This window comes from Larus michahellis, chromosome 1, assembly GCF_964199755.1.
Source record: "Larus michahellis chromosome 1, bLarMic1.1, whole genome shotgun sequence".
Taxonomy (NCBI): domain Eukaryota; kingdom Metazoa; phylum Chordata; class Aves; order Charadriiformes; family Laridae; genus Larus; species Larus michahellis.
Window position 1 is genome coordinate 174,803,697 of NC_133896.1, and position 17,393 is coordinate 174,821,089.

At 35.7% G+C, this 17,393-nt stretch overlaps 1 protein-coding gene across 4 annotated transcripts in view; it reads left to right on the plus strand.

Annotated features, from left to right (window-relative positions):
• Positions 1–16,665, plus strand: part of RBM26 (RNA binding motif protein 26) — a 56,035-nt gene extending 39,370 nt beyond the window's left edge. For all 4 annotated transcript variants that reach the window (XM_074563359.1, XM_074563377.1, XM_074563367.1 and 1 more), the window contains 5 exons: positions 4,800–4,904; positions 7,420–7,629; positions 10,107–10,193; positions 13,524–13,637; positions 15,853–16,665. In XM_074563359.1, coding sequence (XP_074419460.1) covers positions 4,800–4,904; positions 7,420–7,629; positions 10,107–10,193; positions 13,524–13,637; positions 15,853–15,942 — 606 coding nt within the window. In that variant the 3' untranslated portion in view covers positions 15,943–16,665. The remainder of the gene's footprint in view (positions 1–4,799; positions 4,905–7,419; positions 7,630–10,106; positions 10,194–13,523; positions 13,638–15,852) is intronic.
• The last annotated feature ends 728 nt before the right edge of the window (positions 16,666–17,393 follow it).

Genomic DNA, 17,393 nt, shown 5'->3' on the forward strand with positions numbered 1-17,393 from the left:
AAATATCAAAAATATTGAAATGACCTGTATGTACTCACTGTAGCTTCTTACATCATTTGTCCATCACAAAAATGTTGAAGCAGCACATTTTTACCTGAAAATGGACATAAATTATAATTTCTTGAAGTCATTTTATACCTATTAAAACAACTTGCAGTGGAATACTCTTTTGTGTTTTACAGGGGGAACTAACAGTAATCATGCCAGAATTCAGACACTACTATAATATTAATATTATTTATTTTTTTTTTGGAGGTGAGAGAAGAGGGTTGGTTTTTTTTTTTTTGCAATGTTTTTGAAAGAGAGTGGATGTTGTTTGTTGAGAAAATGTTTCTGAGAGGTCTGAAGGAAGTTACCTATTTGTAGAGTGAATTTGAACTACAAAAGCCCTAGAAATTGGGGATATTTTCAAAGCTGCATTTGATTGTTAAAGCTTCGTGTTTTTCAGAAATCTTCTGTTGGTAGAGCACAGTGCTTCATAAATTTGAGGAGGAAGAATAGGTTATAACAGCTTTCATCCAAGAATAATGGCGGTTTGGGGTTTTGTCACACGCAAGGGAAAGAATCCAGACCCATAGAAATGAAGAACCGAGTTGCATCATGAAATCTTGGTAAATTCTTGACTACAAAATCATGAATGCAGCATTTTAACCCGTTAACAGCTATTTTACCCTGAGAGTGGGCTAGTAAATTCTTAGAGCAGACAAGAAAATAATCTGATAACACAAAACTGGTTGAGGTTCAAAGGGATCTCTGGGGATCATCTTGTTCATCAGCAGGTGCCACTAAGAAGAGTCTGGATGTCGTTTTTACTCATCCACACTGGGTATTTATACACGTGGATGAAATCCCATCCCCCCACCACTTTCTCGTCCTGAAGTCAAACAATGCTAGCTCTGTCGGCCTCTGCTCATATAGTAGTTGTTCCAGTCCCTTAATCATCTTTGTGGCCTACATCTTTGTGTAGTTTCCCAGATCTCCTTGCTCTTCTTGAAGATCGGAGTGATGTTTGCTTTTTCTCAGTCCCAAAGAACCTCCCCCAAATGTCATCACCTTTCAAAGATAGTTGAGATTGGTTTTGCAGTGACATCAGCGAGCTCCCTCAGTACTTATGGTTGCATTCTGTTGGGTCACAGGTATTTGTGTGTCCAGTTGGTTAAATGTTTCCTAATTTGATTCTCTTTTGACAAAGATAAGTCCTCCTTGCTCCAGGCTTTCCCACTGGTCTCAGTATCTGGGATTGCTGAGGGCAAGTTTTTCCAGTAAAGACCAAGGAGTAGAGGGTATTGAGTACCTCGACTGTTCCTGTGTCCTTTGTTGTCAGGTCCCCTTTCACATTCAGCAGCTGGCCCATGTTCTTCACAGCACAGTGTTCTTTTGCTGCTGATAGGCCTGCAGAAGCCATTCTTCTTGTACCTCATCCCCTTTACCAGATTCAACTCCAGACGGGCTTTGGCTTTCCAAAACAGTCCCTGCATGCTCAGACAGTTTCTTTATATTCTTTCTGTGGTCTGACCATGCTTTTCTCTCTTGTATACCATGGTTTTGGATTTAAGTTTTGTTAGGAGCTCCTTGTTCATCCAGGCAGGCTTTCTGCAACCTTTGCCTTATTTAGTGCACACTCTGAATCTTGGGAGGATGTGATTCTTGAAAATCATCATAGAATCATAGAATGGTTTGTGTTGGAAGGGACCTTAAAGATCTTGTAGTTCCAACCCCACTGCCATGGGCAGGGACACCTTCTACTGAACCAGGTTGCTGAAAGCCCCATCCAACCTGGTCTTGAACACTTCCATGGAAGGGGTATCTACAACTTCTTTGGGCAACCTGTTCCACTGTCTCACCACCCTCACGGTAAAGAGTTTCTTCCTAACGTCTAATCTAAATCTCCCCTCTTTCAGTTTAAAACTGTTACCCCTCGTCCTCTCACTACACTCCCTCATAAAGAGTCCCTCCCCATCTCTCCTGTAGGCCCCCTTTAGGTACTGAAAGGCTGCTCTACGGTCTCCCCGGAGCCTTCTGTTCTGCAGGCTGAACAACCCCAACTCTCAGCCTGTCTTCATAGGAGAGGTGCTCCAGCCCTCTGATCATCTTCATGGCCCTCCTCTGGACCCGTTCCAACAGGTCCATGTCCTTCCTGTGCTGAGTAATATCTGCCTTTCCAGCAGTTATCCAGGACAAGGGTCTTCAAACAGGAGGCCTGTTTTCTTCCAGTTGCCTGAAGAAGGCCTCATCTACTTCTTTTATCTGATCAGGCAGTGTGTAGTACACACGCACTGCGACATCACCCACGTTGGTCTGCCATCTTAATCCTGATTTATAAACTTTTGACTGGCTTATCATCTGTACCCAGGCAGAGCTCCATGCATTCATACTGCACTGTCAAAGAGCAACTCCTGCTCCTCACCATCCTGGCTTGTCCTGCTGTAAGAGACCACATCATCTGGTGTAGCACTCCAGTTGTTTTTTGATGTTTCTGTAGTCTCGGTGAGACTGTAGCCCTGTAACTGCGCACAGGCATCGTAATTCCTCTCTTTGTTTCACATGTTGTGTGTATTAGACTCTTCAGAGAGACACTGATTTCCCAGGAAACAAATGAGATCTTCCCCCGTGATACTGTTCTGTAGGCCCTCCCTCATTTGTGTAGATTGGCATGTGTATGCTTGAGGTGGTTGCCCTTCAACCCCATTTTCTTGATCTTGAGATCTCTTTTGCCCACATCGCCCTTTGCTGGGCAGCCTGGTCCCCCACTTCCTTGTGTGATTGAGGCAATATGTTAATTTGAATTACAATTTTAATGAAGTTCTTGAGTTGATTTACCATTTCCTTTGTAATATGGAAAGTGAAGAAACATTTTAAGCAAACTCATTTCATAATGGACAAAATACCCAAACTGTAGAAAAGTTGATTTTATTGATAGCTTTCCTCACAGGGAGATGTGTATAATCTGTGAGCGTTGTTTTGTTAACATTTGAAAGAGAAAAAACAATCAGTCCCATCTGACCTTTGTGAAAGTGAGTAATTAACAGAGCCTTCAGTTAAAATTTACAACTTTGACAATTTTCTGAAAGACTTTGCTCTAGGTTCTCTTGCATTTGCTTAGTGTTTAAAACCTGGGCAACTCAGAAGACCCTGCAAACTTGAAGCATTAAGTAGATGAGGCCCATGTGACTGTGCCATTATCTTTACCTATTTTTGTCTTGTTCCAGTTCACACAGATTACAAAATACTCTTTTCCCCCCTGAGTGTAGAAACCTTTGCTGCCTCTTGGTGTATCTTGAAGGAGGTATTTTCTTCTTGAGACCTGGCACAGCTCTATAAGAGAGAAGTCTACATTAAGAGCACCAGAAATAAACCTCAAAAATCTAGAGACTTCCTTTACGACACCCATGTCACTGGCTGCTTTGTGAGTTCTAACTGCTAGCCATTATTAAACTTCCAAAGTGCTTGTTTTGCCATGTCACTGATGTGTTGCAACACAGTGGGATTTGAGAGAAACGCTTCCCAATTTTGAAACCTTTGAGAACCTTTATACAGGAGATAATGGATTTCCTTCTGTGGTTGCTGTAGATAATCAGAAAACGGGGCTTAAAAGGGGTTCAGGTTGAAGTTGCCAGTTGAATAATCCAGCTTTTTTTCTTTTAAAGCTTCCAGGAAAAAACAAAGAAACAAAAAGCCCCTTCTTTATCATTCAGTGGTGATACTTGGTTTCCAACTGTCACAACTGCGAAACCTTCATCTCTTGACAACCAGCCTTTGAATATATTACATGCTGTGGTTTTGAATCAACAAGTGTAAATGTAAAACTGTTTCACAATCATCTATAATTTTATCCTTCATTTGTGATGTCACCAGAACATTTGGCTGCTGCTTTTTCCATTTAAAAAAAAAAAAAAAGCTTCCAATTTGGAACAGAAGTTAAATAAAATTTTCATGGTCATGTAATGCCCTTTCCTGCACCTGTACCAGCACGTGCACCTCACTGGTTGCAATGAAAATGTCTAAATTTGGTTTCAGAGACATCTTTGGGTTCCATATGTATTTTTGAACTTTCTAATATTTTTTTTTAAGGTACTGTGTGCTGGAAGGCAACTCTGGGTGCATCAGAGACCAACCTTTTGTTAGCAGAGGTCTTGTTGCTGTGTTTTTTCTTTTGTGGTCTGAACAGAATTACCACTTATGTAATTGTGATAAGCTTAAATGGTTTTTCTCATTACCGATTATAGATTTCGTATTCATTCATGATTGTACTGGTTTTTTTTTTGTAGAATCTTTTTATCTCATCATCACTACCATACAATTTTGCATTTTCTATTTTGTGTATCTCTAGTTTAGAAAGAAATCCATTGGCTTTGGCTTTGTGTGGTAGTTTAAAAGCTTTGACATCACCAAGCTCAGAAACATACTACTATACACTGAAGTTTTACCTTGCTAAGCAGGCTCCTAAGCTTGTGCTTGGTTGGTTTTTCAAGGTGTAAACCTGGTGTAGTAAGCAGTTACAGCTGGGATCTGAATTAATAAGCCACAACTTGGTTAGGCTTAAAATTTCACTACAGCTTCTAGTTTTCAGATTCCCTTTCCTTAGAGTTTCTAGAAATTTGTTTTCCAGATAGAGGTGCTGTGGCAGATTTCTGCCTTACCTGGAGACCAGTGCTGGCCAATCCTTAAGTCGCTGAGTATTGCTGAAATAGCCTGCTGATAGGAGTGTAGCGGTAGATTCTTGGCTTTCATTGGTAATTTTTTTCCTCAGTAGAACATGTGAACTGTGGAACTAATAATTTACCGTAACAATTTCTTAGATGCAGAAAGAGTTACTAGATACTGAACTGGATTTATACAAGAAGATGCAAGCTGGGGAGGAAGTTACTGAATTAAGACGAAAATATACAGAACTACAGCTGGAAGTATGTTTGTCTCTTCTTTTGTAGCAATTAACTCTTAATCAAATATTTTCATACATATTTATTATCTTGTGCATTGTATCATAAACTATTTTTTTCCAGAGTTCAATATTAAGTTGCATATAAATGGAGGCATTTAGCAATAATATTTTTAAAAAAATCAGTTTCTGAATTCCAGTGAGGTAGAGAATTGTCTTTAATTTTGATTACTAATCTATTTATATTCTGTATCTGTTTAGATGACGTGATATTTTGTAGATTTTTGGTAGCAATGTTTCCTTGAAAGCGTGGAGTGTTTTTAAATTGTTGCCTGTAGATGGTGTTGTGTTTGGTACAAAAGAGTTAAAAAAACACTGCTTGATCTTTTATTCTTAAGTGTTAGCATCCTCTTAATGAGATTAACCAAAAAGGCTGAAGTGCCAAAAGTAATATTGTTACAGCACTGGTTTCAAGAGAAGGAGGACTTACCAAAAGGAAATAGAATGTTTCAGAAGTGTTCCATATATAGAAACATGCATTTTCTTAAAGTACTTTTTAAAAAGTTCAGAAAACTGTGCAAGATTCTTCATATCTGTGTCTTATTTTGAGAATTTCTGAATGCTGTGGCTGTTATTGTGTGTTAAATTGCACTGTTTTGCCTATATGATTGTGTAATATCTACTTAATTGCATGCTAATCTTATCTCTTTTTACTGTTAAGCAGGCTGCTGTGTTGCTTAAATCCCTCTTGTGTTAATGAAGTTTGGTCATGTCTTATGTATAACTACATATGAACACAGTGCACATACGTACGGCTAAGTTGCATTAAAATCTTACTTTAAAACTATGTTGTTATGCAGCTTTGCTAATTGTGAAAACAGATTTGTTAGTAAGGCAAGGCAACTGAAAAGAGATGACATAAAAGCTTATGTTAACAATATATATTCTGATGGTGAATAATACTTCATAGGTGTACTGAAAGCTTATAAATAGTACATTTTAGAAAATAGGTGAATTGAATAATATGTAAAATAGTAGTAGAAAAGTAGGTGTTCATTCAAGATGAAGTTACACCATAGTTTAGTGTGCTAATCCTACTCCATTGGTCATTGAATCTGTTTGTATTTTGTGTTGGAAAAAAAAATTTGTAGCTTTTTCAGGAAAATTAATTTTTGCTAGTTAAATGATTATTCCGAGGCCTTTAGCAAATACTGATCAAAGTAGATAGAGAAAAACAGGGTTATTAGTAAAAGCACACCTCTATGTTCCAAGGAATAGCATAAAATGTATCCCTTTATAATTTACAAGAGGGATATGATTTTTCAGTATTCTTGCAAATTCTTTAGAAAAATTTTTATTCACACATTGTCTTTGTGACTTTAACTCCTGCAATATTCATGTGTTGCTTCTGTGGCTCATAACCTGCTGTTGTGTTCCAGGTGGCCCTGATTTTACTGTGAGAAAAACCAAACACTATACAGCTTAATTGTTGAGTCAGCACAATCTTTAACTTTCTGGATTATTCATTTAACTATTTAAAAATATTTTAAAAAAAAAAACCCAAACAAACAAACACCAAAATCCACAGGATTCTCTTTACAAAAAATAAAAAGTGATCTATATAATATTGTATAATTATCTGAATAATTTCATTAATAAAGCTATAACAGATTGATCTCATGGATGACACCACTGGCATGCATTAAAATAGTACTGTCAGTGCTTGAGTTGTAAACATTGTAGAATATATTAAAAAAAACATTGTTACGGTGATTTCATTAAAGATTTGATTCCTACATCAGATCTATTTGGGTTTGAAAAGATTATTATTTTTTTCTTATTATAAATGCTGAAATTAAATCCTTTAAAGTGTTTTTTTGAAACTTAAAATAACTTCTGCAAATTATTTTTTAAATGGCTGTCAGAGATACTGTCATCGGCCTTCTGACTTTTCTTGGAGAGTACATGCCAGTTCTTTAGAAGGGATACACAGGTATTGTGGGAATGGAAGTAAGTGTGTATGTAGAGCCAAATTTTTAGCAAATACTTTGTCCTTGGAGGTGCTCGTTAGAGCCTCTGTTTCATACTTCACAACCCTGTGGCCAAAATCTGTTACGCTACGTTAATTCTGGTCAGAATAAAAGTCCTGGATGGACTTTGAGACATATTAAGAGACAAAGATAAAGAAACAAATTAAGTAGTTAGTCACCACATCAAGAAAATCTGTTGATGAAATTTCAATGTTCTACGGCAGTTCCTTTCTCCTATGAGGAATTACCCTCACAGATAAGGGCTCTTTTGATATCTGTTTTTAACACCGTGTTCTTTTTTCCTATTTCTGATCTGTTAATAATTAACAGTATTAGCTTTTTAATGTTACTAACGTTCACCTTTTGTTATTTTAAGACCTAAAAGCTGCTCTTTCTGAGGCTTGTTTGGGGATGTGCTTTTAGGAAACAACAGAATGTGTTTGTTAATTTTGTCTAAATATTTAGATTATGAATTTTAATACATCAATATGTTATGTATAAACATCTTAGGCTGCCAAACGAGGGATTCTTTCTTCAGTTCGTGGTAGAGGGGTTCATGCAAGAGGTCGGGGTGCATCACGTAGCAGAGGTAGAGGAATACGAGGCCGGGGTAGAGGCAGAGGAGTTCCTGTGCATGCAGTTGTGGATCATCGACCTAGGGCATTAGAGATCTCTGCGTTTACAGAAAGTGATAGAGAAGATCTTCTTCCTCATTTTGCGGTATGTGGCAATTTCAATTCTTCTGTTCTGTGGATGACATTCTTCTGTTGAATGACTTGTTTTCTCTTGATTCAATTAATCTGGAAATACTATTTAGGAGTGAATCTTTAACATGATATGGAAAAAGGGAATGTGTCAGAAAAAGGTGAAACAAAGAAATTACACCATTGATTCAACTAGTTATAACTGCATAGCATTTACAAAACTTGGGGTTTTTTCTTAAAAAGAAGGGAAATTGGGAATATAAAGTAATGAGTTATTCAGGATGTGTGTAAAATTGGTACAAATTTTTAGTTACAGAAATAAAATAACTGAAGGGATGGTAAGAACAAAGACTGATTCAGTGCCAAACTTTCTGTGCCTGAAGTCTGTTTGTCTTTATTGAAGTATCTTAAAAAGTGCTTTTGCCTAACTTTCTGAATTTAAGAATCAAGATGAGAATATTCAGATCTTGGCAGGGCATCCAAAGGTTTCTCTCTATTCATCATTGTAAGCTTAAGAAGTCAGAGCTTTTTCTACATATTTTTTGTTATGATTTTAGTTTAAAAAATGATAAACTGATGTACATAATTTTTTATCAAATTTTTATTTACAAATATAATAAAGTGAGAAATCAACACAAACTTATAAAACCCCTTATCCTCCATTTAAAAAAATAAAAGGAAATTTGTTTATTTTGTGGAACAAATGCTAAGAATATGTAGTGGCATAAATTGTGTGAATCTTCATCTGTGTCATGTCCTACCTACTCCCTCCATTGTTTCTTTGGTGTTTTGGTGTTTGATTTTTTTTTTTTGGTGGGGGTGGTCCGGGGCTGGCAGGGAGGTATTTCAATATGTAATTGCAGTGGTCCTCTCTGGAAGGTAGATGTCGAAGAACCAGTAAGTCCAGTAAATTTTACTCCAGTCAGTGTACCTAATATTTCCTGTCTGGCAGCCATGCAAGCAGCTTTTCAGAAGAAGAAGAGCCATCAAGAACCTGTCTGTCTTTTTAAAATAATAAAAAAAAAAAAAAAACAACAACAAAACCAACAAAAACCAACCAACCAAAAAAAACCACACCAAAACACTGCCATTATTATACAGCTTTTTTTAAGGTGTCGTGTTTCCAGGAGCGCTCTCTCTATATATATATGTATATATACACATATAGAAAAATGTACATATATATTTTGTTCCCTTTAAATATACCACATCGGTCCTATATAGGGGAACAAAAAGGGAACCATCATACCCGTAAAGGAAAGAAAATTACTTTCTATAGAGATGAATGACAGATGAAACTTTTATACGTATTTGTATATATATGTGTGTGTGTATTTAACGGGAACGGAAGTACTTTCTATAGAAATGTATGATGGACTGAACATTTGAGCAATAGCTTCACAAATTTTTGGTATAAATCTAAGAGCATGTAAATTTAAAATGAAGCAATGCAATCCACTTATTCATCTGTAGGACGTTTCTGAGTCCAGTTTCAATGATGAGTGTAAGAAAAAATTTAGTTTTCATCAACAGCATTATATTGTGATTTAGTCTGCCTTATTGTTGCTGAAGTAAAATTTGCTGGTCACCTTTCATATTTTTAATCTCATTATGTACTTCTAGTGACTACAAAGAATATAAAAATGAAGACAGAATCTGCCACTATTAAAAGCTTGCTGCGTGGTGTCAGTTTATGATCATAAATTTGCTCAGAACTTAGTGTTTTGTTATACTTCGGTTTTATTGCAGGGAGTGTTAAACTTACCATCTTTAACAAACCAAAAATATTAACAAAAAAGTAGTAACATCAACAAATGCAGTTCTGTTCACAGTGTTAGTAGTATAACGCTGAGAAAAAATGTTAATTATTTCATTTTGCAGGTTGTGCATTTGCTGTTTTAAGCTTGCTTCAAATGCCATGGAAATGCACTGAGCTGTATTTCTGTTTCTGTGATATGATATCACAACTCTGCACATCAGCAGTGCACTTCACCTATACAGATACATTGCGCATTGCAGCTTACAGTGATGGCAGCATTAAAGGTAGCAATACCATAGAGACCATTACAGGAATAGATGGGTCAGGTTTTTAATATGCTAAAATCAAGTTAAGTTTTGAAACTTTTTCTACAGTCTCTGCATCTAATAAATATTTTGTAGAAGAGTTTCATAATAGACTAATGGAATCATCTCAAGATCCCTTTTTCCCCCATCAAGAGAGTACTGAAGCAGAAGGACCTCTTTTTCTGTCATAATTTTACTTCATACCTGTATGTTTACAGTTGGGAAATCCAGAGGCTACAGCACTTTTATATTTTAGAAATGCAAGTAAAACTACTGTATTCCTTGCAAAGACAAATACTGTGGTTGGCATTAAGTCTGTGACAGGTACACTGTTCTAATTTTATATGGTTTTTGAGGGCATTTGATTTAGGACAGCATTTTTAGAGGTGGAGAACTATTTCACTAAGCCTTTTTTTTATTTATTAAAAGCAATATGGTGAAATTGAAGATTGCCAGATAGATGACTCTTCTCTCCATGCGGTGATTACCTTTAAGACAAGAGCAGAAGCTGAAGCTGTGAGTATGATCTTTGTTGGAAATACTCTGCAACATTCACCTACTTCGTAGTTCCATTGTAATTCTATATTTGATAAAATTTATTACTAATAATGATTTAAAAACATTTTAAAAGGAGTCTGACACAAAAGTTTCATTCTGGATTAAACAAATCTGTCTGAACAGCATCTTACTGAAATCCTTGGGAAACTATAGCAAACTCAAGTACAGGATGTGAGAGAGGAATTAAGAGGAAACGCTTGGGAATTGATAGCTGCATGTCTTGGTTTATCTGTATTTAATTGCCAGTTGTTTTCACCTGAAGACTTGGTACCCTCACAGTCTTCGTGAAATTTCACTGACATGCTGCAGAGTGAGCCTGTATATTTTGTTTGGGATCAGTTGGATTTACCTTTGTCTGAAAACCTGTGATAGTGTAAATGTGATTTGACGTGATGTGATTTGTTTGGGGTTTTTTTCCCTTTTTTTTTTTCTTTTTTAGCATATTTCGTAGAAATTTAGGAATTACAGAAGTATAGAGTTACATAAGTAACTTTTAGAGACTAAAATCCAGAGTTGAGGTATGTTGTAATTCAGCATCCTCACGTATGGATCATTAGGACTTTGCACATTTGGCTCAGCAGGACTTCTGTCTTAGTCAGTCCATGGTGTAGGCGGTATGGGAACCTGAGCAAAATAATGAACATAGTTGTCCTGCAAATGCTTCTGTTTTCTTTAAAATCTTTGCATCGCTGTTGGGAAGGAGTATCCTGAAAATAACAGGGACTCCGGAAAGAATGGATTCATATTTACGGTATGGTTGTATGCAAAGATTTCATTTTCTATTTGTATTTTGCACAAAGTTTCTATTTTTGCACAAAGTGTGTCTTGTGGAGTTTACTTGAACACAATTTTCATACCTGGCCAGACTCTTTGTATGCTTTTTCTTGAGACACAAGTGATCTGATTGACAGTAATACTGATATTGACAGTGCAGATTAAGCCAGTGGGGACAATAGTTTTGAACACTTACAGTATCATTATGGCTACATATTTTGAGAAACAATTTGATGCGCATGCCAAAGATGTTTTACGGAAGCATAAAAATTTTGTTTGTGAAACTCTTAGTTATACCAGTGATGAGCACTAACTGTATGGAGATTGTAATTATTCTTTTAAAAAGGAAGTGTAATTAATGGGACATAGTATATCCTGACTGATAGGGAAAACCAGTACTCTACAACGGTGTTGAAGGAACACAGTTCAACAGTGAACTAAAGTTCTGTGGAGAGTAAGAAATACCTGCTCACAGATAAAAGCTGTTATAATTAGTATACTCACAAGTGGACTGAACTAAGGTTGGAGTTTTAGTTTTGCTGCTTCCTGACATTGGGTGCTTCATTTTGCAGCTTCATATTCTTTCACAATGTAGTTTACATAAGAAATATTCTAAGTATTGAGAGGGAATTTGCTTCCCTGAAAATAAAAATAGATCACCAAAACCAATAATCTGTTTTTATGAACTGTCAAGATAAAGTCTTTACTTCTCCCAGGTGGAGTATGATTCACAACAAAGTTCTTGACAGTATCTTACTACAGATACTTGTTTATCAGCAAGGCATGGAAAATCTTTTCAGCCTTAGCTAAATTTCTGTACCCAAAAAGCAGGGAATTGTAATATTTTGGAACCAAACATAGAAGTGTACAGATAGGAAGCACCTGAAAAAGAAGGTAGTGCAGAGAATAAGACAGACGTGGGCAGGGGGAGAAGGGAGTTATGTTTGGTGGAAAGATTGAAGTCAAAATTATATACTTTTTTCTACTTTTCTTCTTATTTTTTATTATGCATTTCAGTGCATTGGAAAAGCAGTATGTTTTTCTTCAATCACTCCCAAATAGGATAGGGGGAGTTCACAAGCTGTATTCAAGGTGAAGTTCAGAATATGCTCTGGAAAGTGAGGATATTTCAGCTGGGTCAGAATCGATCTGTGAGATGTCCACATTCTAGTTAGCTTTAAAACTTTTAGTTGTTGAATGACTTTGTGTCTGGTTGCACCTTCATTTTTAAATTAAAATTTTATGAAAACTTTGTTTGATCAAATATAGTAAAATCTGTATTTTCCTTAAGATATTCTTTATATATTAAATATATTTCCACTGGAATTTCTGTGTTTACTACTAAAGCAGACTTTAAGACTGGCAATTGGAGAAATTGTAGAAATTGTAGAAGGTAATCATTAAAAACCTCTGTTGAGGCCAGTTGTGAAGTAAATGCAGCTAATATTTTACCTTCTTAAATGAAAATAGGCCTAGGCTTTATGACCTATATGTTCTAGCCTGGAAGGAAGAGGAGGATTCCCTATTGTAAAATGTTGCATTTTTATGTAGTAGTAATTTCTTCCAAAGATTACAAGTTGTTTCTGGACCTAAATGTCACGTATAAGTACTTTTAAAAATTCTAGTTGTGTGACATTGTGATGAGACCATGGACAAAAAGCTCCTGAGCTGCATTTTAATAAGCATAGAATCTTTTAAATTTATCATAAATTTATATGTACAGATTTAAAATTTATACCTGGGGACTTTAATATCACACAATTCATGTTCAGATGTCATTGAACATGTAATTGTTTCTACATTTCACATTATGCTGTGCTTTCAGATTGTACTATAAATCTTTTGTGACTATGACGGTTATTTCGGAATGTTGCTAACGCTGATTTATGCTCATTCATGTTACTTTAATTTGAACATACTATTTCCAAAGCAGCCACTTAATGCAGCTGGTACTTAGAAAAGGCATGAATATCCCATAAGTTAAAAATTTTTACATTTCAATTACAACAGCTTTACAGGAAGTGGAACATTTTCCAGTAGATTAAGTTGTAATCACAAAGGGGCTTTTTGTAGTTGTTTGGGTGTTGTTTTTTTTTTAATATATTAAATCACTTGTATTTGTGGGATGTCTTACTACTTTGAGTAAGTTATGCATTAACCATTTTGTGTCCGTCTTTGAAAGGTGAAGAACCTATCAAGATAATATTAAAAACCAGGAAGGTTCAGTAGGTTACCCACATCACCAAATGGTTTATGGTTTTCAAAGCTTATTTTCTTCTAAACATACTTTGATAATTTTCCCGAAAGGATGTGTGAATTCCATGTGCTGTGAATGAAGTTGTTTTGTTTTAACCTATTGACAGTAATTCAGTATGAACATACTACAACCTGGATTTTCTTTTGAAAAAGCAGGCTGTTTGCCTGGTTTTTGGTGTACTTTCTGGCATTTAAACATTGTTGAAGTTAATTTTTCCCCTGACAAATATATAACTAAAATATTTAAACTTGTTTTAGGCTGCAATTCATGGATCTCGTTTCAAAGGACAAGAGTTAAAGTTGGCATGGAACAAGCCTGTTGCTAGTATGTCAGCTGTTGAAACAGAAGAAGCTGAACCTGATGAAGAAGAAGTAAGCTTGCTTTTTCTTTTTTTATTTCATTTTTTTTTAAGATTAAATAATGTGGGTCTTCCAAAAGAAAATGATGTGTTGATTCATACATTCTTTATCCATGTAAAATGTCTTAAGTTTCTGCACGCCTGCAACTCATCATGCTGCTTATTTAACTTCATTTTATAGCAGCTATTGTAAACACATGAAAAAGGTTTCCTTCATTTTTCCATGGCTAAACTACCATTTTAGTTCAGCTGAGGAATATTGTGCTAAAGAGGGATATCAGACTTAAGACTTGAGTGAAATTAAGTACCTTGATGTTTAAAAGAAAAGAAAAAAGGGGAACTAGATCATTCAGCAGAGTGACCTTCTTTATAATGAAACAGGGCTCCTAGTCTAGTTATGAAAATACGAGGTAGGTCTTTTGGACTTGGATGCTATAGAAAATACCTGCTGAGTAGCCACTCAATTATGAAAGCACCTGACTTCCTAGATGCCTTACATTCTACACCTGGGTGCCTAGCAAAAAGGGTTGACTCTACTGAAGTCAACAACAGATACCAAGGAAGAGTATAAGACCTGTAAGTAGAGAGAAGCTTTTAATCATCGGTGGTTTGCAGTTCGGGGACCTGTTGAGTCAGAGGTGTGATGTCTTTGTAGTTGAAAGTCCTTGATAGATGTTTACTTTATGAATTTGTCTGGTTTCTTTGGAATCTAAATAGCATCTTTAATGTCCTGCAACAGAGAATGCTACTGTTCAACTATGTCTACCAAGAATAAGTATCTTTATATGGGACCTGCCACCTACGTGTTTAGTTTTGATGTTCAGCTGCTCTTGCATCAAAAAGAAAATCATCGTTCTCTCTCCGCTTTCTCGGAGACACTTAATACATGTGGACTCCTGTCATTTTTTCCCTGGCTAGAGAGTCCCTACAGTTGTTCCCCTGTGTAGAGGTTGTTCCAGGCTTTTTGATCATCCCTACTGCAACTCAGCCTTCTGCACCTTAGAGTTCTGCACTGTGTGGTGCCCAGGACTCCTCCTTTTTGACAGCAGTGTCGTATTTTACATCTAGACGCCACAGGAAGAGGCTAAGTCCTCAGAAAACTTCTGTGTTTTAGTCTGGTTCAGAGTAGCCGAGCATACATTGACAGAAAGGTCAGGTGTCGACAGACCTGCTTGTTAAAATTCACTTTCTGTAGGCAAAAGTAATGAAGATAGTAGTTTCTCCCTCCTGTAAAACAGCCTACTGGAAAGAGAGAAAGCTTAGTTCTAGGCTTTCTCCAGCCTAGAGCCTCACATCTCTCCAGAAGGCTCCTTAACTTCAAAAATCAACCTTCACACCTCGTCTTGAATTCGGAAATTCTGTAGCAAGAAACTACAATTACTGGGACAAGAAGAATAAGCAAGGAAGCTGTTATCTAGCAGCTGGGAGATTTTGCTAGGGAAAGACATCCTTGTGTTTTAGTACTTTAAGTTAGTGCAGAAATTGCTGTGATAGGTGCAATCATCAAAAAAGTTTTGAGACAGGATAGTTTATATATACACTCTTGTGTCTATCTATATGTAGACAAAAATTAAAACAACTCACTGTTTATCTTTCTTTTTTTTTAACTTTGCCTCTCTGAAGCCTTTAACTGTCAACTTGACATATTCAGGTTTCTGTGAAGTCTGTCGAGTTACTATGTTTTAAGTGAAAGCAACTGAAAATACGTTAATGTATTATGTCTAAATTTCTGTAAATACCTGTCTCCCCACCCTGATCTTTTAAACCTTTGTATCAGTTTTAAGCTTGATTAAGCTGTCAAAATGAAAATGTCTCTGATTCAATCTTTCTGATACTGTGACACAGGTAGATTAAGTTCTTGGATGAAAACAGGCATAGTTATTGTTAAAGTGCAAAAACTAACATTAGTTTTCAGTATAGCATCTTAAGTGTCATGCGAAATTGCAGCTTGGGCATGAATGATATGCTGAAGAATTGAAAGAGTTATTTAAGTATGAGGTGCACATGTCCTGGTCATTTTGAAGTCTATAGAAAAGAAAAAAAAATGTTTCATTTGCCATTTATTAAAATATTTATATAATACATATAGCTCACTTTTTTGGACACATTACTGTTTACCTATTAAAAAAAATTGTTATTTATTCAGTTGCAAGTATCAGAGATTTGTATTTTGCCTTTTGATCTTTTAACATTTTCTGACATAAGAGTATCACATTTTTGTCTTAAAGTTTCAGGAAGAATCTTTGGTGGATGACTCGCTGCTTCAAGATGATGATGAAGAGGAGGAGGATAATGAATCTCGTTCATGGAGAAGATGATTCAACTGATCAATGACAATGCTAGAACTGCACCTGTGTTGCATTAGTATTACCTAATGTACTTCTGCATCTTTGTATTAAAAGGGGTTTTGTGATGAAGTTGGATTCGGATATAGACGAAAAAGCAGCTGGTCGGTTATACGTTTTGCGAGATTGATGTTTGAGTTACATTTCAGTAAATGATTGCTAAAGACATCATACTAGGAACATATGCAATGTTTTTATTACATAGTTCTACAGAAAGTTACAGAATTCTTTGGGTTCTTTGTAATTTACCGAATTGGTCAAACACAAATGACCAGAAGTTGTTATAACATAGATAATTTTTGTTCTATTCCAGATACGGAATGAAAATTTGCATTTAAAATCTTTGTGAATGTTTTCAGAAATGAATAGATAACAGTACTAAACTGAAGTCTCTAAAGTTATGTATTCATAATATTGCATAGTAGTATGCTTAGGCTTTACTATGTACTAGCCTTTTGTTGGATTTGTGTACGTATTTTACCTATGGGTTTTAATGATAAAGTGTATGACTGCTTTGCATATAAGTCCTTATGACTTTAAGATGTTAAAAAATAAAGAAATGGAATGGTCTTCAAAAAAAAAAAAAGAAAAAAGAAAAAAAAAAGCAATAACCAAAAAAGCTAAGGCAAATGAAAAAAAAAAAAAAGAAAAAAAAAAAAGAAAAGAAAAAAGACCATTCCAAATGGCAACCCCCACCCCCATATTCACAAAAGGAGCTCTTATCACTTTATACTAAAACAGTATTGAATATAAAAAAAAACACTCTCAACATAATGATGTTTCAGTTACATTAACATACAGCCTGTGTACTCTGTTGCATAAAAACTTTTGGATGTTGTCTGAATTTTAAACCGATTTAAGTCAAATGGTAAATAGAATAGTATTCCAACAATAAGGAGTTTATTCAGTATCCCTGCACTGTGCAACTGTAGAAGAAAATTTGATCGCACAGAAATACACAATACTGAAATGTAATTTAGAAAAATACATTAGGTCAAGTGGAACATTTGGTGGGTATTATTCTAAGAACTTTGACTATGCACACTGGTGCATCATTTTTATTCCTGTGTTTCTATGATTACATTTTTTCCATGATTACATTTTTTCCATTTCAGAAGTAATACTCAGCAGATACTAAGTTCACACTATAGTGCATATTCATCATTTAAAAACGTACATACATGAGATGTTAGTAGAACTTCTACTGCACAGAAATACTTAATTTGCCATTTCTAACAGGCCATTCTGTTCTGTAAGGCCTGAAGTTTCTCCTTGTCTTAGGAAGGGGAATGGCCTAGTCCTTCGCAGTAAAGGTCATCTCTAACCAGAAAATCCCGTTTTGTTTTCCATTTGGTGGCATTCTGCTGGCCTGTTTTCAAAAGAAAATCCGTTTATTAAGCATTAGATTTGCAGGGTTTATTTTT